The 25,806-nt window shown below is 47.9% G+C and overlaps 1 protein-coding gene across 2 annotated transcripts in view; it reads right to left on the minus strand.

Moving 5' to 3' along the window:
- STK32A (serine/threonine kinase 32A) overlaps window positions 1-13,812 on the minus strand; it is a 36,184-nt gene extending 22,372 nt beyond the window's left edge. Inside the window, exons 1-5 of one of the 2 annotated variants that reach the window (XM_075056245.1) lie at window positions 13,657-13,812; window positions 13,025-13,370; window positions 10,317-10,500; window positions 2,473-2,528; window positions 1,100-1,251 (exon numbers count right to left, since the gene is read on the minus strand). In XM_075056245.1, coding sequence (XP_074912346.1) covers window positions 1,100-1,251; window positions 2,473-2,528; window positions 10,317-10,368 — 260 coding nt within the window. In that variant the 5' untranslated portion in view covers window positions 10,369-10,500; window positions 13,025-13,370; window positions 13,657-13,812. Of the gene's footprint in view, window positions 1-1,099; window positions 1,252-2,472; window positions 2,529-10,316; window positions 10,501-13,024; window positions 13,533-13,656 lie in introns of those variants that run through there. The other variant, XM_075056246.1, reaches the window with a different exon arrangement.
- Between the last annotated feature and the right edge of the window lie 11,994 nt (window positions 13,813-25,806).

Raw genomic sequence — 25,806 nt, forward strand, 5'->3', positions numbered from 1 at the left:
AATAAATATAATTACCCACCATCCCAGAGGAATCCTGTAACTACAGGATATTGGCCACTGCATCACATGGCGCATGAGACCACACCACTTGAAATGTTACTGATGTCCTAACAAAATTAACCTGGCAGACTCTAACAGTAATAGAGTCTTATTTAAAATTCCTTTCTACTGCCCCATTGCAGGAAAACATGCTGAATCAAAAAAGGGGGGAAGAATTAATGCATCTTTTATCACTCAGCTGGTCAACCCCATTGCTAATGGTTGAAAAAGGACTGTAACCAGAGCACGTACGTTGCATTTATCAGGTAATCTTAAAGGAAAGTGACTCTTTTATGTACACATTCCCCAATAGATATATGGGTTGCTCTAATAAAATTTGAATAGTAGTATTTTTCTGTCAGTAAATTCAATGATAAATTGCTTTTATCTTTGCTGATTAACATCAATTCAGTCAAATAGCAATAAGGTATTAAGGCAGGCTGTTTAAAATACAAAATATACCACAAAAATCAGAATCAGGAGGTGATGAGAAGAAAGCACTGCCAAGGCAAACCCTGCAAAGAGAGCACTGCTTGGGTATCGATCCTGTGCTGTTGCTGTGTGGTTCTGGAAGCTGCTGTTTGTTGCCAAAAGAGTACTATTAAATAAAACTGGGTTATGGCAACGAGCAATACCTGCCTAGGAAGAAACCACAAGGGAACACACAAATAAACTCTCTTGTGCTCATCTCGGGGGGCACAAGGGAGAGAGCTGCTTGTTTAATTAAACAAGATTCCCCTGAAACCAGAGCCCCGCTCAGTGGAACAGACGAGGAGCCCCACAGGACCGGTCCACGGTGCACACACGTGCGCTCTCCAGAGCAGTCACAGGCGACAGCCGCCACTCTCCCTGCAGACAGTGCCTCGGGCAGCCCACCCAGCGCCAGCAAGACACACGTGCCCAGCTCGGTGGGCAGCATGACACCCGTCACCCTGCGGATGGCAACACACCAGCTGCTCCCGAAACTGGCTTGCAGCAGGGAAGTGGGCAAGTCTGGTCTCAAAGATGTCTCTAACTGACAATGCTGACTTAGCCAGTAAGCGAAGGAGCAGTATCTTACCATAAATTAACTAAGAAGGGGTGTTCCAGGCCCTGCATAATCTGCAGCTCCTTGAAAACATTTCTCACTTCATTACGCTCCACGCACTTTTGTTTATTCATGTATTTCATGGCATACATCTTCTTGGTGTCGTTCTTTTGCACAACGCAGACCTAAGTGAGCAAATCAAGGGATGAATCAGAGATGATTTGTCAGCAAATTTAGGCAGGGAAAACATGGTCACACGAGCGTTCTCCAGCAGCTTTAGCAAAGTCCACACTGCCAAGTCACAGCTCCAGGCACTGACGCTGCAACACTGGGCATTGCCAGTAAATCTCTGGCCCAGCTTTCAGCCAAAGAAGGAATTTTGCTGGGCGGAAGGTGAGGGGAAGGAATTTATCACCACAAAGATAGCAGATAGGGAATCACACAGAAGTCAACTTTTTATTTAATAGCACTGACTAATCCTGGTCACATCCAACCCTCCCACATCAGTTACTGTTTGGAAGAGTCCTTTCCACCACAGAACTACAGGTTAGAAACTAGGAGCAGCACCTGACCTCCCCCTTCTTGTTAAGTTTTATTCATCTCACAATGAACCTTGTGCTTTGTTTGAGGGGTATTGGGGTTTGAATTTTAACCTTTCTTATCGTTATATTTCATCAAATCTAGAAAGAAATGTTGCTTCAATGACAGACTCAGAGTTTGTAAGAGCACAAAACAAAACAGGCTGGTTTTTCAGATTTGTTTCCACAACAGTTTAGGAGCTTGGGATGAATTTGCAAAGTGTCAGTCAACTTTTTTTGTTTCGCCATCAAATAAATCTCTTTGTCTAGAGGTTTTTGTCACACTCTGCACCTAAGGCACGGCTCATTTCTGGCATGAATGTGCCTTTACGTGAAGGGGCAAATGACCTTCTAGAATTCTGTTAGCATATACAAGCAGGGAATTCCATAACAGCATAAAAATAAAACATATGACCATAACCTGATGCTTAATAACAAACACTGTGTTTCACAGATAAATATCCTCTTTAAAAAATTGCCAGGCCTTTCTTATTGATTGTAGTTCTTTAATAAAGATGCATTATGATGTTCAATGTCGATTTGCTGGGAAATCTTAGAAAATGCTTATCCAGAAATATAATGAAATTCAGCTCATTTGATTTATCAGTTTCTCATTTTAATCTCCCGTAATATAATTTGTGGCTACGGGATGGATGAGGAATCAGGCTCCAATTTCTTCTTGATTACCAGGAGTTGAAGCTCAGGTCAAAGCTCACTGACAATGCAGGGGTTTATTTCTTTACTCTCATGTGAGCCTCTAATTCACCCATTTCTCAATCAGTTACATTTCCAGCTGTCCAAATGGTGATTAACTCACAAAATACTTACTTTTCCGAAGCTGCCCTTCCCAATAGCTCGCAAAATTTCAAAATGGTCAAAGGTGACTGCAAGAAAGAGCAAACATTCAAATATTAGACGGCTGAGCAAACATTTGATATCACATTATTTCTACTTTTTCTCCATAAGGTAAAAGCTGAGAAAAACGAGGGATACCCTAGCAACTTTCTGTTGCTTTTGGAGGTTTGGGTGCTCTTTAAAACTTGTTGTTTAATAGGCTTTTTTTCCTTTGCAGCTCAGCTGCAAAAGCAAGTTCCCTGGGTCAGCCTGTGTCAATGGCAGATCAGGCAAGGAACCCTCAAGTGAATGTTCTCGCTCTGCCCCGCCTGTTAAACATGAAAGCCTTATCTTGTTCCTGCTGAAACCAAACGCAAAGAAGTTCAGTCCATCAAACACTTATACCATGTGAAGACATAAATGGGCAGCTGGATCTTCATAACCTTGTGGTATTCTAGATAACCGTTTGATAACTGTGCGAGATAAACAGAGCAACCCTGGACACAAGCTTCGCTGCCACTCAGCATCCAGAGGGCTGTTTCGGCTCAGAAGGGAAACAGAAGAGCAGCAGCTTTGTAGACCGTGCATTGGAACAGGGAGGGAGGAACATGAACACACATTTCACTTCACCTTCTGGCCTCCAGGTGGAAATGGAGCTGGGAGGTGGACATCTGCACAGCAAGGGAGAATGTTCTGTAAGTGCTAATCTGAAGGACCCTCCATATCAAGTGTTTCTGATCAGCCAGGATGAAGCTGCCTGCGTTTCATCTCAGGCAATAAACAGATCCAGAGAAACAGCAAATCAAATTACTGTACAGCAAACAGATTAACTGCACTGGGTTCAAACCCTGCTGCCGATTGCTGGGTAAGGCACCATAGCAATGACGACCGAGTTGAACGCTCTGAATCCTGCTAACGCTCCCCCAAGATGCTGGTGCAGCAGGGCTGTGCCCAGCAGCCGTCAGCTAAGGGAAGGTCGCGCTCAGGGATACGCTCCTTAACCAGCCACTGCCAGCTGAACCAAACCGCACCGAGACCCTCATTCAAGGCACCGGAGAAAGGCCTCTGATAGATTTATAATAACTCATCAGCTTTAATTAGTGTGACCCCTGGAACTGAGAAATATCACCGATGTGATGGGCTTGAAATCGCAGAGTTCATTTGCCTCGTGCCCCTCTTATTTCGCCACTGGCAGGAGTCAGGGCTGCCTGCAGCCAGCACGGGGCCGCAAGGGAGGGATGTCCCCGGCACCGGGACCATGGGAACCGGTGAACACCGAGTCCACCTCTGCCTTGCGGCACCCCCATTCCCTGCTGAGGCTGACCACCACCACCAGCTCCCTTAAGGACCATGTCCGAAGGCAACCAGCTGTGCTGCTCTCGGTGCCGGTGCCCGGGTCTGGCGGGCAGGTTCCCCTCTGGAAACACCCGTCCTTTGTGACCCCCAACCTCCCAGCCTTGGGGGTGTTACTGCCATTACCCTGCGTTAGCACAAACAGCGGGATGTTCTGCCACCGGACAAGACTTCACACCACCTCCAGCACTTCGCGAAACAAGACAAAAACCTCAAGGCCTCTTCCCCTTCCAGCTTCAAGTGAAATGAGAATGAAGGCACTTGCTGTACAAAGAAACATGGCTCTGCTGCACTTCTCTGCTGACAGCAGCCTCAGGCACTCACCCGTAGGTGCCTTTCCAGCCGCAGTCGGCAGCTCCAGGCTGGGAAACCACAGGCTGGACTGGGCTACCAAAGCCGACCTGGTGCTCCCCTGCGGGCTGCCGACGGCGTCCTTCTGAGGCGCAGGCTCCAAGCGGATGTCTGGCATGAAAGCCCTGCCCAGTAGCTCCATCGGGTGCCCTGGTGTTGCCCTCCCAGGCTGACCTGAAATACTTCAATTACGTTCGCACCATCCCCAAGCAGACAGGTCGGACCTTGCCAAGCCCCCCGGCCCCCTCGCTCTGCCATGGTCCACCGCTCCGGCTCCAGGCTCCGGCTCCAGCAGAGCTGCAGGACTGGGCTGTAGCCTGCTCAAATCTTCCCAGACACAACCGTAACATAACAGAGAGCTCAGACGCACGCAGGCTCTGGCCATGCCAGGCGCCAAAGCCAGGACTGGACCTGTGCACCGAGCATCTGGGCATCTGGGGAGCAAACGAACAGGCGCAGTCAGTTTGAAGTCCTGTTTTCAGAGAAACACTGGCATGTGAGCAGCTTGTGCTTCAGGCTACAGAGGTTTCCGTCTCTGGGCTTTCTGACACCACAGGTTGTCTTGAAAAGTGCAGCTCTCAACATAATTGTCATCTGCTGCTTTCTTCATTAACTGAACTGAATGGCACAGAAACCAAGAGGCGTTTGTCCCCAAAGCTTTTTATCAGATGGGATTGCCAGCAAGGAAGCTGTTGTTTATCACTCTGCCACAGCAATAGATGAATCCTCCATGTTACAGACTTGTGCATGATACTGGTCAGAAATAAACCCCTTTTCCTCGGGACACATCCTGCCTCTAAGCTAATACCAGGATAACAGGACAGACACTTGCTAGATTCTTGCCATCACACAGCTATAGGGAAGTGTACTCATACTTTGCTAGTGGATTTTTTTTTTTTTTTAATGTAACGCATGTATTTTCCAAAGAAATTAAGCAGGTAGACCGGGTTTCATTCAACATAAACATGAGGGTCACCAAACTGCCTCAGCCATACGGTCCACTGACCCTGCCCAAAGTTCCTCCCCGAGAAAGGTGGAAACAGCCACTGCATAGCTGGCCAAGAGTGTAATACCCACTGGGTAACCCATTCTCAGAATAATTTTTTAAAACAGGCCACTAAATTTACAAAATTTGTCCTTTTCATTGCCATTATCTTTTCAGGTAGAATGCCACAATCTAACCAAAGCAAAGTTTATAGTTTCCAGCTATAGCACTTGGAAAAAAGACCAGTTTTTAGGCACAAAAGCCCCTTTTCAAACCTGGAACAACAGCTGCAAACATCAGAGCTAAATACAAGTTGATAATGATGGAGTTTAACTGGATTTGTTTACCAGTTAGTTAGACCATCTGAGAGAAGGGTAGTGGATACCTGCAGAATAAAAAGGGAGAGTGAAGATGCTTATCACCTGCAGGGAAAAATGAGAGGGGAAAGAAACCCTCTGTGCCCGCTACGGAGAGGTTAGCTGCAGGAGCTACGTGCTGTACAATGCAGCCCACGACAGCAGGGAAAGGGGAGTCTCAGGTCCCAGGCGCTTGGATCCCACGTGGGGCTCTGCAAGAGCGGGGCAGACCAGAAAATGCAGGGGTCCAGCCAGACGTTAACATCTGGAACAGCTGCAAATCCAGAGGAGTTAAGCCGGCAGCCAGATTTTGCATGTTAACACCCTCTATCCCTATTGTCTTTTAAAAGGAATGCTTTCATGAACATGTTAACACCCTCTACCTCCTTGTCTTATGTCTTAAAAGACATATTAATGTTTTCATTAACATTTTAAACACGGGTCTATAACTGAGCTGGTCGTAAGAAAGCTAAATTGCATACTTTTTATTTAAGACTCTCTAACCAGGTACGATCACATTTTAACCCCTCTCTTTTAGCTTTCCTACCATCCCCAATTTTCACAGTGAGCCCATCCAGAGTCTCGCTTCCAAAGAGTACGGAAATCCATGGTGTCCAAATCAGGAACCAAACACATGCTCTTCATCCTGAATCCACATCTACAGATTTGACAAGCCTCATTTCACTGCCTGATGGCATCCAAAACAATGAAAAAGCCAAACCATTTGCCCTTCAGAGACAAAATTCATGTGATATGCCAAGTCAGACAAATTATGTTTAAGAGATGTCAAGGAAGATAATACAATTGCTATAAAGAAGCAACTGAAGCATAAGCATGAAATACCATTTTGAAAGCAGGGGCTGTATTTCTAAACAGGTTCAAGGAACAGTATTTAGATAAAAAAATACAGAACCTAACCAGCCACAGAAAACATCCTTATCAGAGACAAGTCAATGTTGCCAAAGCCCCCAGACTCCATCTGCCAAGTGGAAGTCAATGCTTCGGGGGCGTCAGGTCCTCCCATCCCCATCGCCCACCCCAGTACAGCTAGCACAACACTGCATGGTCTGTTATGACTCGTCTTCCTTTTGTCACTGTAATTTCCCCCATTTTCAATGTATTTCCTTCCTCCCTTCATCCTCTGCTCTGCAGCATCAGGAAAACAAGTGCTACCACAGGATCAGGAATGATAACGCAAGTCCCTCAGTATCAGGGAGCTGAATTCGGTGCGGATCCAGGCAGAGGAACAAAGATACGTCTAACACTCTTCTCAGCCCCAGGGCAATTTAAAGACAGAACAGCTGATGGTGGGCTAGAGAGGACACTGGAAAAGGACCACAGAATGATGTATGTCCATCTCACCCAGCCATTGTCCTCACCTACTATCTATTTCTGCTTTACCTTCCCACAGATTTGGCCAGCTGGGGAGAATATGTGGCTGCCATCCTCTGGGATGCTTTCCACACCCTTTTGCCCAGAAGCAGCACAAACAAAATCCAGCTTTTAACATGGTCTAATCCTGACTACACCGGGAGTTGAGATCACCTTGCAGCACTGAACCTTCTGTCTGGTTATTACATTTTCTTTTCATCTCACTAGCTTATTATCCACCACTGTGCCTACTCAGAGGAAACGCTGAGAGAAAAATAATACTGTCATCCCACTTCTGCCGAAGGCAAATAAAGCCCCTTTGAGAAGTCCATCTTAAAAAAAAAAAAAATAAAATCATGGTGCCACAGAAAATAGTCAAATTATAGCAACAGCAATTTGGAAAAATATGAAAAAGGCATTATATGTGCATATCAAAGGACGCCACGAGCTCAAGCGAGGCGTAAGCCCTACCGTCCTGTTGCGTGCCACCTGTCTCTGCATGGCAGAAGGTGGCCCAAGCTCTGCAGAGCGAATGGCCAAGGTGTGGGAGGAGAAGGGAGCCCACTGCTGAAGGAGGAGGCACAGGAAAGTGAAGTAATTTGCCCAAGGCTATTCAGAAAACTATGGCACACTGTAAACCCAGGTGTTTTCACCCTTGAGTTAGCTCCTTAATAACCCTGTTTTGCAAAACGTTTCACCTTGTTGCCTGAGTATTCTCCAAGACTTTTTTTTATTTTTAAGTAGTAAAAGAAGTACATTCTCAATTACACTGAGAAGTAATGAGAGAAATGAAATCATTGAATGTTACAGCACAGTTCTCTGAGAAGCAGACCCAATTCTTGGGTGCAATGGCAAAACACTCTTTAGACTGGGATGTTTCCTCATCCCCTGGCAGTGGGTCCCAGCGATGCCCCCAGGGAGCAGCATCTGGCAGACAACTGCCCGACCGGCGGGTGCAGCTGCGGCACTGAACTGCCAGAGGTATAATTTGGGCTGTGAAGAATCGGGTGCCTTCCTGGCACCGGAGCGCTTACACCACTCACACTGTTGCTGTTTATATTTACGCCGGTCCCAAAGGAAAAGTCTCTCTATGGCACAGCCCAAGAGCTGGGACGGCTCTCCACCAGCCGCAGCCCAGTGAAGTGACCTGCCAGCATCACGGAGCCAAAGAGCCGCTGTGCTGCTTCCTGCTGTACCCAGCAGCTCTTAATTCATTTCAGTTGGAATTAGAATAAGGAGAAGATTGTGACATCTAAGGTGATACAGTCTCTGGTCACAGATTTGCCAAGGTAATGGAAAAGTTAATGGAGGACATCCCCACTTCAGCTAGGTTTCTTTTCCCCCAGTACATTAAACTACGACTAATTAGAAAAAAGTATGTGCTACACTTTTTAAATTTGGGCAGGGCCATGAAAGCACAACTGCACTGGTCTGGACACTGTATCTGGGCGCAGGGGTGACCCCTGAGCCTACTGAAACTCAACAGAGCAACACTGAAGCCCTTGACATGGTCAGGACTGGGCCCCTCCCTTGACTTGACAGCACGACCCACAACCGCGCCGAGCACGGGGCATTTCACACTGGGAAAGCCCAGTGCCCTTTGCCACAGAGCTAACAGGGGCTTCACATGCTGTCAGGTTTTGTTTACTGAAACCAAGCCCTTCCCAAGCACAGATCTGGCTCTCATTAAGAAATCACCTGTCTGAGAAGATTTACTGCCCCAAGGACAGTCACCCTGCACAGGTCACTGCATTGCTCGGGGTGTTATTTATTTCTCAGTCACAGGAGCTGATACCACACGAAGCATGTCGAACCCTGAGAAAGACTCAACAGAGAGACCAGCCACCCCAAGGAAAATTCAATTTGTTACAGTCAATCTCACAGCCCGGACATATCACCCCAAGGAAGGTGATCAGGAATGTGAAAAGTACGAGTCATCCTGAGCTAGCACAAGCAGTTATTTATGAGAGATGCCAATACTGAGCATTTAGATGCACCAGGAATAAAATCTCCAGGAAAAACTCACAGCACGGACCTCTTTTGCACTAAAGTAACTGGAAAAAAATATGAAAACCAAAGAAAATTCACAAGCAGTTGCATTAATAATTTGGGAACCACAGCCAATTTAGCCCAACAGCCACACACATGCAGCTGGCATTGCATTGCAGGCACAGCAGCGCGGAGCGCAAGGACGGAGCAATTCGCCGGCTCCCTTTGCGTCTGGAGGGTGACAGCAGCGAACGCAGACCCCAAAGTGCGAAATCTTCTCTGCAGGATGACAAACCGAGGTGCACAGGGAAGGGCCGGATCACAGCAGGGTGGTTCAGGACAGCAAGGGGAACACGCTGCTGTGCAGAATGACTCTTCCCTTCCCCAAGCAGCTGTGCACATCAGCAGCTGCGCACAGAGACCGGACTGCGGGATGGCCACAGCCTGGGGCAGGAGGCTTTCGTGCCACGAGCACTAACGGCACTACTTGGGATACAATCACTGCATTACCAGAATGAAAGTGCGTTCCTCCGAGACCTCTCTCCTCAAGGAGCTGAGTGAGAAAGACCAGTTTTCAGCCAATGTCCCCTCCTTTTCCCCTGACTTCCCCACTAATCAGGATTACGTCCTCCCTGACTGGAGTTCTTACCTTTGGGACAGCAGTTTATGAGTCATCTAAGTTCTTGTATGTTTTACTTTTATTCATATGTATTTGTATTTATCTACATATGCATTTTATGATTTTACTCAGGTGAAAGCCCATAAGGCAGTTAGCAAGCTGACTCATGCAACAGGAAATAGATTTATGGAACAATCTTTTAATGACTGTCTCTATAATCTTGGCAGCATAGTGACACTGGCCTCCAACACTGCTCTCAGCAATGTATTCTCCTTTTCCAGCCGAGCAAGCCTGTGTGCTGGTCTCCCAGTGCCAACGGGTAGAGCTGCCCAGCTGGGCAGTCACCAGGACCCTCCACCTCTGCTGCTGCTGACTGGGTCTCTCTCAGTGCCCAAAAGCAGGGATGGGAGCACGCATCACTCAAGCCATCTTCCCACCACACATGATACCAGTCCTTCTTGTGCTGCAATCTCCAGAACAAGCCTCCCCTGCCCCCAGAACAGCGGCGTTTCTTCCCTGCCTTTGAAGCGCCCAGCAGTGTCCCGGAGACAGCTCAAAGCCAAACCTCTGCCAACAGTCATTCTCCCAGCGCCCGGCCGCAGAGAGGGGAGGTGAAAGGACCGGCTGACACCTGACCACAGCTCTGCAGGAGAGCAAAGGCACGCTGCTGCTGCAGACCTTGACACACCTTTGCTTAACCAAGATGTCTGGGTGTTTGCAACCCCAGCACGGGAGCTGGCGGCGACTCTCAGAGTCACAGTCTCTGCACTGGTGGACTCTGCAGTCCCAGACAACAACTAGGAAAAGTTCTTACCGTCTTCATTTTCATTGAAGGGTGGTGACTTGCTGGAGGTGTTTGCTCCCATGGTGCGTTCAGCCCCAGCTCAGCTCTCTCCACTTCTCTCGGTTACGTTACCACCCTCGAAGCTGGTGCCTCCAGGACGGTGTTACCCACAGATCGCTCCCAGTAGACCTGGGCAATGTTCTGCTGGTACACCCTGGAGAAGGCAGAAGGCAAAAAAATCATCATCATTCAGGATTAAGAAGCATTTTGCAGCTTGCAGATTTCTCACTGGAGGTTCACTGCTCTGGAGGCAAAACTGAGTATCAGGGAAAGAGCACATTATAATGGAGTTTACTAAGGAAACCCAGTAACGTCATAATCTTGTAACCTAGACCAGGACTGCTGCCCACTAAGGGAAGTGCAGAAACAGACCAAAAGATCGGAGCATCTGGCTCATGTTTGCTGTATCATCCAACACATTGTATTTTGTAGCTCCAATGATGACTAATTTTTGTGAGGTCAATATCCAAAATAAACGGACATAGTGACTTGGCTAGATAAAATCAGAAAGGCACTTTTGAATACTAAAGTCATGTGGAAGTGTAAAAGCTATGTAAGAAGAAATTCAGTGTTGAGCTTTTGATTTAAGCTGTTACAGAAGTCTTTCATTTGGGACAAAATCATACCTTTTTTTCTTAAATGAAAAACTTCACGGAAAAATCAAGGTGTAGTTACCATTCAGTTTCTTCAAAAAAATTGTTGGATATGAACTATGAGCAAAAAAGAAAACCTTCTGATTTATGGTTCAGTGCTGGCTGCAGTGACTGTTTTTCCTCTTACCCTGCGGAAAGACAGGTCTGTTCATTAGCAGACAACACAGGTTTTAATTTTCCAATTCTCCCCCGAACATGTATGTGTATACTGGAGCATATGATTCTATATAGCTTAGTGGCACTCAAGATAGCTTGAATGATCTTATATGGGTACAGTAACAATTTTCTTTTTAACAAGTTTACATGGAAAGCACCTTTATAAACTTATTTTGATACTGACACCCCTGTGAAACACACATTTATTTCCTGTTGGAAGTACAAAGCCCCAAAAGAATAAAATGAGGGAGCAACAGTGCAGCACAATCTGGACTTTGCCCAGCCTGGAGTGTTCTTCAGGCATTTGTATTTTCATTGAACGTTTAAGGATGCAATGTAGCCTTACTCATTTTTCTCAGGTCTACACTCTGGAAACACAGCTACTGAGTAGCTTCACTTTCTTACTTTAAGGTAATAAAATCATGTTATTGAAGCAGAAAAGGGAGGAAAAAAAAAAAGTTGGAGAAAAGAGAACTACTGGGACAGCCTTGGGAACTGGGACTGCCCTGGGATGCTGTGGGTTCCCCACACCAGCACATGCAGCTCCTTCTCTCCATCTACCTTTACCTCCACTACTCAGTCAAGAACTCAGCTCTAACCTCCTGCCCTGGGTCAGGATGATTACCTTAAAGCAACTGCCAAAGCTTGCCTGAAGTTTAAAAGCTACCCCTAAATTTGGGTGTCTTCCTGAACTGGGCTGCAGTGATGCAAAATTCATCCCCAATAACGACGATCCTGGGAATCCAACTGTGGATCAAACTGCAGGAACTGCCAAAGCGATGTATGGCTGACTGCAACGGTACCCATTCTCCCCACATCAGCTGGAGTTGAGAGGTCTCCCAGCACTCCCCAGAACCTCTCCCAGCACTACCAAGAGGCATCCAGAACGGATCAGAGGCAGCACACAAGGCACTCACCCTCCAAGGCGTTTTACAATCTCAACTGCAACGCACCCACGCTGCTGCTGTGGTTCACGTAGATCTCACTATTCCCAGCAAAGAGTAGGGGAGTTTGCAATTCTCAAAAGGCCAAAAAACCACAGTGCAAAGTATTAAAAAACCTAAAATCTTGATTTCTCATCTCAGAGAACTGAAACAAGATCCAACAATAAAACAAATGAAGCAGCAAATGTTTGCGATCCCTAACGGTGCCTCTGAAGGGAACAGATCGAGCCTTCAGTTGGAAACAAAGCCACACCAGCACCTCTTTTCAAACCCCAAAACCTACTCTTCAGAGGAAAAACACACCTTCAGATGTAATAGCCATAAGCAAGGTTTGCATACTGATGCTTCTACATCACAGTGATCTTATTGGTGTCAACCAAGGTCAGCTGCTCAAGGAAATTTTCTTGTATAGGAGTCTGTAGCTTAATTTATTTTTGACAATACGTCAATACATGAAAGCTATGAGGAAGGAGCATGGATATTGCTTGAAGTTAAGCTAGTCTGAGTGATAATTACTTGGATTTGTATCTTTATAAAGTGTACCCAGGGTACGGTAATGATACATCTTTCCCCATTTCACACTGCAAAGTCACAGAATTATTAAAATCATTACTTTCCCTCGGGCCAAGACGACTAACGCTTCCATGTTAACTTCATGCTCAGTCGGACCACTCGTTGTTCCACGAGCAGCGTGGCAGCAGCTCCACTCGTCAGTGGTCCCGGGGTCTCATCAGCCAGCCTGGCAGCCCCAGCAGAAATTTTCTACGGGCGTGAGAAAGCAGCTGCTTGGGAATGCCCAGGCTCCCACCTATAGCACACCTTCACATTGCCAAGCATATTTTTTCCTCAACAGATGAACACAAAACCAAAGCAAAGCGGAGGAAATGTAACCACTGGAGTGCCATCGCCGGGGTTTTACACTTACCCTGCAAAGCAGGCTGCGCTCTCTGATGAGGAAAAGAGCCCAGCAGGACCAAGGAGAGAGTTAGACGTTTCTACAGAAGGCCAGCAGCCAGTCGCGCTGTTAGAATTATCACTGATGGGCGACGACCGAGCTTCCTCGGAAGAGGACCACTAACTCGGAGGGGCTCACGAACAATTCCTCTTACCACCTCTTCGTTGCTTCAGCACTGCCCAGGGGCGGGGTGCCGCTGCTGTTGCGTCGAACGACCGAAACCGGGCAGTAATACGGCAATGCAGGACATTATCCCAGCGCTCCTCTCCCAGAGAAACCAAAGCCTGTTCCGAACTCTTCCGCAGCCCCAGGGAACCTCAGCAAGGACGAGAGCAGGTACCAGCGGTGCCACCTTCGGTTCTGGCCCCGCGGGAGCCCGTCCTCTGCCAGCGCGGCCGGGCGGCTTCCCAGCCCGAAAACGCTCGCCCTGCTGCAGGCAGGGACGAAGGGATCGCCTGCGAACCCCGCCGACTCCAAGCGGCCGCCGACGGCGAGCAAGCCCCCCCGCACCTCCCCGCCCCGCCCCAGCCGCGGGGGAAGCCGGCGAACCCGGGGCTGATGCAGCCCCCGCGCTGGGGAGCGCGGCCGAGGAGGGCACCTACCTGGGGCCGGGCCGGGCCGGGCCGGGCGCCGCGGGCGGCACCGGGCACCCGCCTGGCCCGGGCGGCGGCAACCTGCGGCGGGAGGAGAGGAGGAGCCCAGGGGCCGGGAGGAGCCCAGGGGCCGGAGCGGAGCCGGAGGAGCCGACCGCCCCGCGGCGTCCGGGCCGGGGCGGCTGGGGACGCGCCCCGGCCCCGCTGCCGCCCCCACGGGGCCGCGGCGCGGCGAGGGCGGCGAGGGCGGCGTCCCGCTCCCCCCCTCCACCTCCGCCCCCCCCTCCACCTCCGCTCCCCCCTCCACCTCCGCCCCCCCCCGGCGTAGGCGGCAGCCGCTCCCGGCTGCAGAAGCGGCGGCGGCGGCGGGCGCGGCGGGGCTCGGCCCTGGCACAGCCCCCGCGGGCTCTGCCGCTCCCTGCGGCTCCCGGCCGCCCCCCCCGCCGCGGCAGAGAGGAGCGAGCGCTCCCGAACCGTTCCCTTCGCCGCGGGCCAGCCTGGGCTTGGTTCCTTCTTTTTAACGCCCGTCGTGCCACAGATTTTGATGGCTTTTGGTACGGGAGGGGTCGGGCTCTGCCCGGTGAGCCCCAGGCGCGCCCCGGCTCAGAGCGAGGAAGGGGTCAGTCCCGCAGGGTGCTGAGCCCTCTGCCCCCAGCTCAGCTAATGAGTCCCTGACTCTAGTGGCCGCCGGCCCCCCGGCCTTCGGGGGGACAGCTCCCACCCTGAGCGCAGCCCCAGTTAATCCGCTCTTTGTGAGGCCGAGTCCCAGTGGGCACGCCGTCCCCTCTTGGCCGGACATACTGCTATTTGAGAGGATCCCGTAGAAAGGCAGACACCACATTTCCCGTCCCATTGTCCATATTCTTTGGACACTGGCTTTTGCTCTCCCATTCTTGAGTGCTTGGAGCAGGCTCAGATGCCTGAGACTCCTACGGAGATCAGTCCTTGCTCCAGGACAGCTAGAAGTCAGAGTAATTATCCAATTTTAGCCATATTCATGTGTTAATCGGAGGAGAACCAAAGAGCCGAAACACACCTATCGGAATTTTAGTCAAATGCACCAGATCAAATTGCCTGAAAAACAAACACATGGGCTGCGGAAGGAGAAAGAGGCTGGATTCACTGCAGACACTCGTCCTCCCCCCCAGCCCAGAGGTAAAAACATTTACCAGGGCTCGGGAGACAGGCCAGCTCTCCATCAGAAGGACCCCAACACCCGTCCCTGAGAGACAACCTGCGCACCCCTACAATGAGGATGGGCATCCAGCAGTTCCTGCACAGAAATAAAATAACAAAGTGGCTGAAGTAAAAGCATCTCTGGTGGGTAGGATAACAAGTTCATGCTGCAGGGAATGTTTAATGATTTATCTACAGCTCCAGCAACAGGAGAGGCCTGAGATTCCCTTCCCTGCCCAAGGTCAGACTTTACCTTTCAAAGCATCCACCTGCGGTCTTTTGCATGTTCAAAGCACCTTTTCCTGAAGGCACTACAATTTGCTGAATTGAGGATCCTTTCTATTTGATCTTTCCCATTAGCAATTTAAACAAAATTTGAAAATTTTTACCTTAAGTCATATTAGAATTCTTTTCTAAACGTTATTCTTAAGATTTTATTTTCAACAAAAGCTAGAACCCAGGACAAAACCAGTACCGTTAGTGGCATCAGAAGTGAAAATGTTACAAAAGTATTAATTCAGAGTTGTTCTCTGCAGGGTGGGTCATCTGGAAAGTTTCAGTAGCTCTGTATGTTGACAGAAATAAAATGTTAAAGCCGAATTCCAGAGCAGGCCAAGAAAACAGCAAATGAGAGGACAGAAGGCAGCTCTCCTGCAACAGCTTCTGAGGAACAGCCACCCTCTGCCCCCCAGACCGGCAGGGCCGCACGCTCCAGCCCAGCTGCGGCTGCCCGGCCACCACTGGGAAACGGGAAAACACCGCTAGGCTCAGTGCTGGCCGAAAGCTGGCATAGGATTCATTTTCCATGGTAAACTGAGAGCCTCATCTCCTTCAGCTGGGGCTTTGTTTGGTCTGCAATAAAAAGAGGGCACACTTTAAAAAAAAAAAAAAAATTTCAGTAGAACATTTCCCCCAGTTTTCTGAAGAAATTGAGCTTTCCTATTCTGTCAACTCAGAAACAGGAGGCATGTCCCAAGTAGAGGAATTTTTTCAGTGGGAATAGAAAAAGGGACTTTGTTCCATTTACTGAATTAATTCACTTACCTGTGTAACATGCTACCAATCTACTGCACAAAATAGGGGCATTGTATACAGACGGGTTAGGGAATAATGAACTGCAGTTCTCTTTTCTGCTACCCACAGTCACACTCACACAGCCTGCCTTCATTTCTACCGATACCCATTTGTCCAACTTCAAAATTTAGGGGAAGTGCTGGAAATTTCCTCTTGTATGCAATATACGGCATAGAGAACTGTTGCAGCTGAACCCAGAGAACTACCTGCCTGAAAAGAAAATGAAGCTACCTCCTGGCCTATGTGTACCTATGAGCTACATATGTCCAAAATATGCTTTAAAGCCTACATCAGAGCCATTTGTATAGATTTTCCTCAGGTTTCTTCCAACAAAACCAACACTTCCTAGCAGGTAGACCCAAGAGCAGCAAGACCAAGAGGAGATCAGGATCCAGGCACGCGGCAGCAGCAGGTACCCTGTCCCACCACAGACTCCCACTGCGCAAGGGCATCTCTGGGCAACAGATGAAGATGTGCACCTGGTGACAGATCAGAGCTGGGAAGCAGAAGTGGAAGTCCTAGGTGCAGCAGAGTTCACTGCAGAGAAGAGGCGGCGGTGGGGCATGCCTGCACCGAAACATGCCAAGCAGAAACTCGGGGAAGAGAAGTGGGCTCACCAAGGCACCCGTCATGCGGAACAGCCACCTCCAGCTTTCCCCAGCTGGTGACACAGGAGAACCACGGTAGATCTCTGGTGCCTTCTAACGGAGAAGAGGCAAGGCTGATCTCTCTCCTTCGAGAGGCTCCTGTGACAAATCAACGCTCTCTGTGCCTCCACCCGCACACCGAAATCCTTCCTTCCCACCCCAGCCCGTGTGCACAGGACAACCCCCCACCCCCAGGCTCTGCAAATGGCAGAGAGAGCAAAGCACCTAATTGCTGCCACTGAATTAAAAAACCCCAAACAGTTTTACTCTCTTTTACTCTTTTACAATTTTAACTATTCAGCCATCTCTATTTTTGTTTCACGCACCAAACTAATTTTTAGCAATGGCTTACAAAAATAGAGAAGTTTAGCCATATTTATGGTACATATTTCCCGGAACCTTAAACCCTAAAAGAAGTGAAATTATACTTAGCAGCCGTATCTCGGCTGTAACCCCCTGGTGAACTGTAACATTATGGTATGTCTTCCATGTGTCAGATTTTAATATCCATCGCTGGTATCTCTTGTGGTTAAAGTGGACTCACTTTCACATGAGTGCCCCAAACTTCTACTGAATTAGATGTATTTGGTATTCTGTGCAGGTGGATGCTTGTTCAAGAGCCTAGGTATCGATATATGTATTTAATCGAGCTTAAAACTGGTATGTTGAATATTTTAACCTAGTTCATTTAGTTTTCCCAGTGCTTTCAGCCCACCAAAACCTCCTGCAGCTGCCTGTCCTGCCTGTCCAGCGCTGGAGGGACGAGGTCTCCACCCGGAGACAGCAATTCTGCCGTGAGCCACAGAGAGTCACTGCTGACTGCTGCTCTCCTGCGAGGGCTAACACGGAGAGCAACGTCTTGGTTCAGGTACCCACACTCGGAGCCGTCTCTGGAAGGTGAAGTCTGCTCGTGGGGAGCCGATGGCTCACGCTTCCTCCAGGATTTATCCCCAGCAGCGGCAGCTCCTGGAGGCTGTTTTCGCTGCGCAGGGCGCTGCGCGGAGGCTCGGACCACCCGAGGCATCCCCCAGCAGCACTGTCTCTCCCACAAGCAGGGAGTGAGGTTTTTCTGGATGGGGAAATCTGCCCCTGGTGTCAGTTGACCTGTGTAACCCATATAGAAGCAAGGACTCATTTATTCCAGCTGAGGATCAAACTACTGTCTATTAATAAACAGACTGCAAAGCTCCCGGGGAGCGGGGAGGAACGATATTATTCCTCTGAAGGGACCTTAAAAGTCATGAAAGATGAGATTTGCTTAAGAAAAATCACAAGAGCAGATTCCTTGTCCAAGGACACAACTTCAAGTGTGACAGTGCACAAAAAGATCGTTGTCTTCAGCAGATCATGTGAAACAGTACCAATATCATGTATTTGCTTGAATGAAAGGCTTTGGAAAGCTCTAGGCAGAGATGGATAAGCTAAACAATGAAAAGTCCTGTTAGGGTTTGGAGGTTTTTTTTAGTTTATATTTGACAGATGTAATTGCTACCTTTATCCTCAAGAATCAAAATGGTCCACCCCTGGGAGGTATAAAGTCCAAATTCCTCCCACAGCCAAGGGGTCTTGGGTACGGGTATTTCCTCTCTATTCTGGGTCTTAGCTTTAACCAGAAAAGAAGAAATCATTAAACAATTTGGGAGATGGGTAAGTCAATGTAGCAGAAGTTTTGCTGCTGGCATCATGGCATCTAGGATGTCAGCTGTATCCCCTGGGACTTCTCGTGTCTCTGACCCTTCTCCACTGTGCATTACGCTTAGAGCATGCTGATAGCTGAATTTGCTTGACACGTACCAGGTTCTGTCCCTGGGCTGACTGCTTAACTGCAGGTCTGAAAGGCAAAGGAGGACATTGTTGGGGTTAAACTAATCTCTCCCGCAGGGTCTCAGCTTTTGACATGTTAACAAATGCAGTTAGAGCCCATTAGCAGTACCTTTAAAAACCTAAACCATCTGCTAAATCATCATCAGAGCATAGCCACTTTCTCCCCTTTAAGTTAAACTGCCTTAAAAAAAAAAACCCAACAACCCCCAAATAACCCCCAAACCCTAAAAAACCAAGAAAAGATCTGGCAAACTCTTTTGAGCAAAAGACAATTATGTCAGTTAAAAGCTGCCGAAGGTGAAACTGGCTCTTTTGTAGACAGCCCAAATCACTTCAGGGGTTAGGTCTCATTTACGCTCGTTTAAGCAGCAAAGTATAACTGACAGTGGGACTGTTAGCTGGTCCCCTGCATAGGGATAATTTCTCCCTGAAGCAGGACAGCAACTCAGGCATGCTTTTTCAAAACATCAATAAAAAAAAAAAAAATCCACTCCTGAAACCTTCTTTCGCGGCACACTCAGAGGTACAGGAAAAGAAATTGAAGCAGGCTGGATGCATGTAAGCAGAATTTCAGCATCTCAGGTGTCCAAAATGTCATCATGTGGATCAGTCCAACAAGGATGGAAGCCATGGCTAGGGATTCAGTTGCTTCACCTGGTTTTCCCAACTGACATACATTCCACCACATTTGCATATTGTCATTTAAGTGCTTTCCTGTGGCAACTGAATTAAGCGCTCAAGCTCTCTGTGCAAGATTCCCTTTATTTCACAAAAGGATCAAACTTATATATGTTTCAACAAAGATCTAGAAAGAACTAGCGGCATACAGCCAATACTACTAACACAGGAGGGCATATCTGGCTCAGCTGGGATGTTTGCCAGTCCTCAGAACAGTTAAAGATAAAAACATGCCATACACATACTCATGAATGTCTTCAGCCACATCTTCCCAGGCCTACACCAGGCCATCCTCCAACCTGACCTTGTAAAACTAGTTCTTCAAAGGCTTGGCAAACATGCAGCACAACAAATTCTAACGGTCACTCTTGAAAACAAATGCCAGGCGTTCCGAGCTGCTCCCACACTTTCCTCCTGAGAAGAACTAGAGATTCAGGTCACGCTGGGTTTAATTCCTGGCTCATGTGTCCCTGGTACCAAATGTGGCTGCTGAACTGACCTACCCAAGACACCGTATGTCTCCCATACACAGCCCAGCCAGTGCTGCTGGTCAGTGAAGCAGCAGACCAATGAAGAACCAATGTTATCTCCTGCCTCTGAAGTATTTGTGGTGAATGGAGATAAACCCAGTTGGCAGCCGGTCACAAGTGGTGTTCCCCAGGGCTCAGTATTGGGGCCAGTTCTGTTTAATATCTTTATCAATGATCTGGACGAGGGGATCGAGTGCACCCTCAGTAAGTTTGCAGCTGACATCAAGTTGGGCGAGAGTGTTGATCTGCTGGAGGGCAGGAAGGCTCTACGGAGGGATCTGAACAGGGTGGATCGATGAGCCGAGGCCAATTGTATGAGGTTCAACAAGGCTCGGTGCCGGGCCCTGCACTTGGGTCACAACAACCCCACACAGCGCTACAGGCTTGGGGAAGAGTGGCTGGAAAGCCGCCCAGTGGAAAAGGATCTGGCAGTGCTGGTTGACAGCCGGCTGAATATGAGCCAGCAGTGTGCCCAGGTGGCCAAAAAGGCCAACGGCATCCTGGCCTCTATCAGAAATAGTGTGGCCAGCAGGACTAGGGCAGTGATCATCCCTTTGTACGTGGCACTGGTGAGGCTGCACCTCGAATACCATGTTCAGTTTTGGGCCCCTCACTACAAGAAAGACATTGAGGTGCTGGAGCGTGTCCAGAGAAGGGCAACCAAGTTGGTGAGGGGCCTGGAGCACAAGTCTTGTGAGGAGCGGCTGAGGGAACTGGGGTTGTTTAGTCTGGAGAAAAGGAGGCTGAAGGGAGACCTCATCGCTCTCTACAACTACCTGAAAGGAGGGTGTAGCGAGGTGGGGGTCGGTCTCTTCTCCCAAGCATCAAGCAATAGGATGAGAGGAAATGGCTTCAGGTTGCACCAGGGGAGGTTTAGGTTGGATATTAGGAGAAATTTCTTCACCCAAAGGGTTGTCAGGTGCTGGAACAGGCTGCCCAGGGAAGTGGTTGAGTCAGCATCCCTGGAGGTATTTAAAAGACGTGTAGATGTGGCACTTAGGGACATGGTTTAGTGGTGGACTTGGCAGTGTTAGGTTCACTTGATGATCTTAAAGGTCTTTTCCAACCTAAACAATTCTGATTCTGTTTCCAGAGCTCTTCTTCACACCAGCACTCAATAACACCCAAGTTATAACTTTAAGCCACAAGATTTGCCTATGGCTGACAGTCAAGAACATTGTCCATCCAGACACAGCACATCTCTGGCCTTTCTCTTCTGAAGACAGCAGAACGAATAACACCATCTACTTGCTCGTAAGAGAATCAGTAGGATGCAGCTGTACACTTTCATGAAGGGATGTAACTGTGCATCCAACAAATTATGTACCTTGCCTGTAGTTTGTTAAATTGCAACAATTATACCTGTACTAATGAAGTAACTGACAGAGGTGGGGGAAAAAAAAGCACGGCCAACTCTGTCATACTGAAGCATTCCTACACAAAATTTATCAATGTAGCAAAAAGCATTCCTGGGTCGAGCTAAGGTTTCAGCCACCAAACAACACAAAACATCTAAAGCAATGCACAATTGCTGATACCCTGGCAGTATCATAGGTTCACGTGATTTTAAAATTGCTACTATCAAACAGATTCAGCTTAAAAAAGGAAAGTGTGTGTGTGTGCGCGCGCGTGTGTGCATGTGTGCAAACCACAGTATCCGCGAGCCCGAATTAAAAGAGAATTCTTAGACACACCAGTCCCTGCGAGATTTCTGTTAGGGTCTAAGCTCCAGTTTGGAAAACACGCTGAATAAAGGCTTTTCATGGCTGCAGTATGTGAAGTGCTAGGACTCTTCAGCTAGGGGTCACTAGAATTTAAGGCAGAACAGGATTTCAGACCAAAGTCACTCCTAGAGGGAGGACATGCTCTACAGACAAGACTACTGGATAAAAGCTTTTCTACATTAATGGCAAGATTAACTGAAGCTTCATATTCCTTCTATAATACTGCTGCTGGCAAAGAGATTGAAAAATCATACCACTTTGCACGAATCCACTGGCAATGCAGTGTCCTTGTCCCTCTCTCTGACATACAGTCAAAGCACCAGGCTGTGTACATTACCCATTCGCCTTCTGCTAACGTGCCATTAGGGTACAGAGCATGCTGCATTTTGCTTTGAAAGGGTCAACACTGAATCTCAAATACATACAAATATACCCAGACCTGAAGGACAAAAAATGTTTCATGGAGGGCTCATCAGTACGTTACAGTTCAATAAAACAGTTTACATTATAAGTTAAATTTATAAGAATAAAATGTGCATCTCGTGCTGCATGAGTTACTTCACAACATTAAAGAATGCTGCCAGCAAAAGAACAAAGTTCTGGAATCTCCTTTCCTACGCAAGACACAAGAAGACAACCTAAGCAGTTTAAAATGCAACTTGATAAATCTATAAACAGGATTATACAAGTGGGATGCACTGAAAGCATCTGTTTTTTGCTGTCCAGAGTCAGAGAGGACTACTTGTCAGGGAGAGAAACATCAGCTTAGTGCTCTTGATGCAGGGCAGCAGCTTGGGGCAGGAAGGACAGAGGTGGGACCCGGTATCAAACACACACACGTGCATCACACATCCTTGTTGACAGCCAGAACCTCAAAAAGCAAAAGCACAGCTATGTGTTTGCCAGTGCTGTCCCCTTCGCACTCAAGCAACAGTCACACACACTGGCACCTAGATTTCTCCTATTTTAATTCACAGAGGAAAGAAAGCAAAAAAGTAACTCATGTGGATACTACTGAGACATGTCCTGGAGTTCTCTCTCCATCCTTTGCAGAACAACTTGAAACTTCAAGGAGAATGTTTGCTGAACTTGCTTCTCAGCACATATTTATGCACCAGCATTATCCAGGTCCCCCCCGTTTCCTGCTCCACACTCACTGAAAGTACAAAGCCAGCACAAAGATTTTAGTCCCCAAAAGCAATAACTCTGTGGCTACTGGACAAAAATTAGTTTTTCATAGATGGAATTTATTTCACTAACCTGAGCTTTGCCAGCGGCAGCTTTTGGAGGATTCACTGCAGGGCAGTGGTCTGTACAAACACACAGTAAAATTCACTATGCCTTTCTGATTGTCTGCAAGGTTAAAAGGTCTGCAACTCTAAAGGCTTCAGTTTTGCCCCCCAAATTATCACAAGACTCCCTTTGTTATTCTCACATCTCCCCATTCTTCTCAACCTATTGTCAACTGGTTCCAACTTCTGGAGTACTGGAATAGAAAGAACACTGAAGAGAAATCTTGAGATGCAGACCTGAGGTTCCCAACTACCCTTCAATAAATAGGTCCTCCTTACACAGAAGTCTCTATACTATGCTGGTAACTGCAATTTTAAACTAGTGAGATGAGGTATCAACACTTCTGCAAAGTCAGCTGCAAAAATCCATGCAAATAACAGGGTCTATCAGCTTCTGTCAAACTCATTTCCCTTCCAGCTCAGTTCTCTCTGCATATTATTGCACTCACAGCTACAAATGCACTGAAGACATTTAAGAGCTGTACATGAAGTAGAGTGGGAAGGGGAGAAATAAGGAGCAGACCATAGTGGTTTATAGAGGCTGTTCCCCCTCCAGCGCTTCCCACCCCATGTCCCTCCTTGAAAAGCTGTGCTCTGTTTGGTGCTGGGGATCTTCACCAGCCCTTTCACACTGCCATGGCTTGTGCTCCTGGTACCGAGGAGTTTCCCTTAACTTCAGCCTTGCTTTCACATTTGGTTACGCTCCACACATTCCCTTCCTCCAGCTCTACTTACACCTGGAGTAAGGGGAGTCTATTTTCTGGCATGGACAGATAAAAAAGGCAATCCACTTTACGTCACTTATGTATTTCTCTTCTTTTGCCACAATGAAGACCACCCAATCTTCATTTTCTTGATTTTTTTTAAAACTTTCCCATAATATTTACAGTGTGAAAAACAACTAGGGGAAAATCATAGTGCGGAAACAAAAGTTTTAAGTATGTTTCTGCAGAAACAAATGATTTATTAGTAGCTTTGTGCACAAAAATAAATAGCGAGTGTGTCACAGCTCTCCTCCAGGGAACTGGAATGTTAACAATAACTCTAACAACTAATGAGCTCAGTTTTACAGCAGTGCGAACAGATGCACATAGAAGTTAACTCTGTTTTATGGTCACGCAATGTGTCAATAGGTGGGCTGGGAAGTAAAATGTATTCCTACTCCCAGTCCTTTTAACCAGTACATATCATAACCTCACACACTGGGAAGTGTTCTCTGTGTACATCACCCAGTCCCATCAATATTAATAGACTGTCATATGCAACTCAAACAGATGCTTTCCCGCTGCTATACAGCATTCATGACTCATTTCATTTCAGGACTGAATGCAATGCAGTTAGCAGCAGACATCATAAAACTAATCAATATCCATGTGCAGACTTTCCCCAGGCGTATTTGATTTTTAAAAGAGTTCTTCAAATTCTTAGAATAAAACGGCATTTAATTTGCATGCAGGGAAGAGAGAGACCAAGCTTGCAGGCAAGCTCTTTTTATACATCAATATCGCAAGACATGTACTTCATTAGTGAAATCCTATCCTTATAGCAAGAACTGGAGTTTTGAAAGAAACAAGTCTAAGAATTACAGGTGATGTCTACATGGTCCATAGAGAATTTGCAGATGTGAAGTCAGCAATAAAACTTAAAAAACACAACAGCATTCTTTAAATCAATCCTCTCCAACATATCAAGTGGGGGGTCAGTTACTACAGGCTTTTTTTCCAACCTGGTTCCTGTGATACTGCAGTATTCATGCTCTAGAGGTCAGGAGGTACCAAGAGCCAAGAAACCCTGTCTGCTGTTCGCAGCACTTGCAGCGCAAAGCAGGAATAAACAATCCCTGGCATAAATGTGAGAACTACAGTAGTGAGGACAGGAACAAATCCTGTCAAAGCCTGCTGGGCGAAAAATTTACTGAACAACATTTATGACAGTGAAGATCTGAGGCAGAACCCTGCAAACTGCCCAGATGTTGAAGAGACTCACTGCCACTCTTACGCAAGCTTCAGTCTCATCTCCAACAAGCATGACAGAGCCTCTGGAAAACATCGATCTTTCCATGGCCTGTATGCAGATATTTTGTCCTCACCCTCTCCCTTTCCCCCACGAACAGCTTTCCCTTGAATTTATTTCCTTCCACAGAAACTCCCTTTCTGTGATCACAGTCAGACGTTAGTAACTACAGCCGGCTGCCGTCACGAGCCCCGACAGAGACTGCACCGCACCACTGCCGGGCTCACGGGCACCAGTTAGGCACAACCGTCGCTGGCACAGCATCTGGGATGGGACTGACGACTGCCATGCCCTCTCCAGCATGGGCTACCCGGGCACGACCAGGTTTCAGGGGTACTCTTTGACAAGAGAGAATACAGGGTTTTTTTCCAAGACTGTTGTGGATTAAGGGAAGTAGTTCTTGGAAGTGATTAATAAAGGTTTGCTGGTACGTCTTTAACCAGCTCTCGTATTATTTCTAGGCCCGCAGCGAAATTCCTAGCAAGCTTACACCCAGCCATAAAGGATGGCTTGAATTCAAACTTCTTTAGCTGATGCTGTTATTCAGGGCACTTGTCATGTATCTGTCTGGACTCAACTCTTAGAGAAGATGGGAGGCCATGCCACAGCAGTCAGATATTAAAATTGGAAATCAGGGGTTCTGGATAAATTTTCTCAATGCCTTGGACACCTGTGAGACAGATACATTTCAGCTGTAAAAACAGTGTGCGTAATCATGTGCTCATGACCATATATATACACACACCCCTTATATGTAACTGGCTTTTCTTTCGTAGGTGCTTAGTATTTTGAAGAGCTCAGATGCCCAACTTCACATTCCCAGTGCCAAAAACTCATGAGCGTCTTCGGCAGCAGCGGTTCCTGAGAAATGCTTTGGCAACATGGAGGAAATGTCCTCAAACACGTGGCTGGTTGTGGCTTCTTCAAAACAATCCCATGAAATGAGACAGATGCGTTCCTAAGCGTAGAAATCTTTGCCAAACACCAGCAGCCGACCGTCATCAAGGACATTACCCGCCCACCCCGCACGTGCACCGTCACCTGACATTAACCACCCGCCGCCTCCCGCCGCCCCCGCCGGCGCCCACCCCCGGGCGCGCATGCGCGGCGCCGCTCGGCCCCGCGCCGGTGGGCTGGGGCGGGGCTGCGGGGCGGCCCTCGGCGCCAGGAGGCGGGAGCCGTCCTGTCAGCGGGGGCCGCT

Source organism: Buteo buteo, chromosome 24 (assembly GCF_964188355.1).
Source record: "Buteo buteo chromosome 24, bButBut1.hap1.1, whole genome shotgun sequence".
NCBI lineage: Eukaryota > Metazoa > Chordata > Aves > Accipitriformes > Accipitridae > Buteo > Buteo buteo.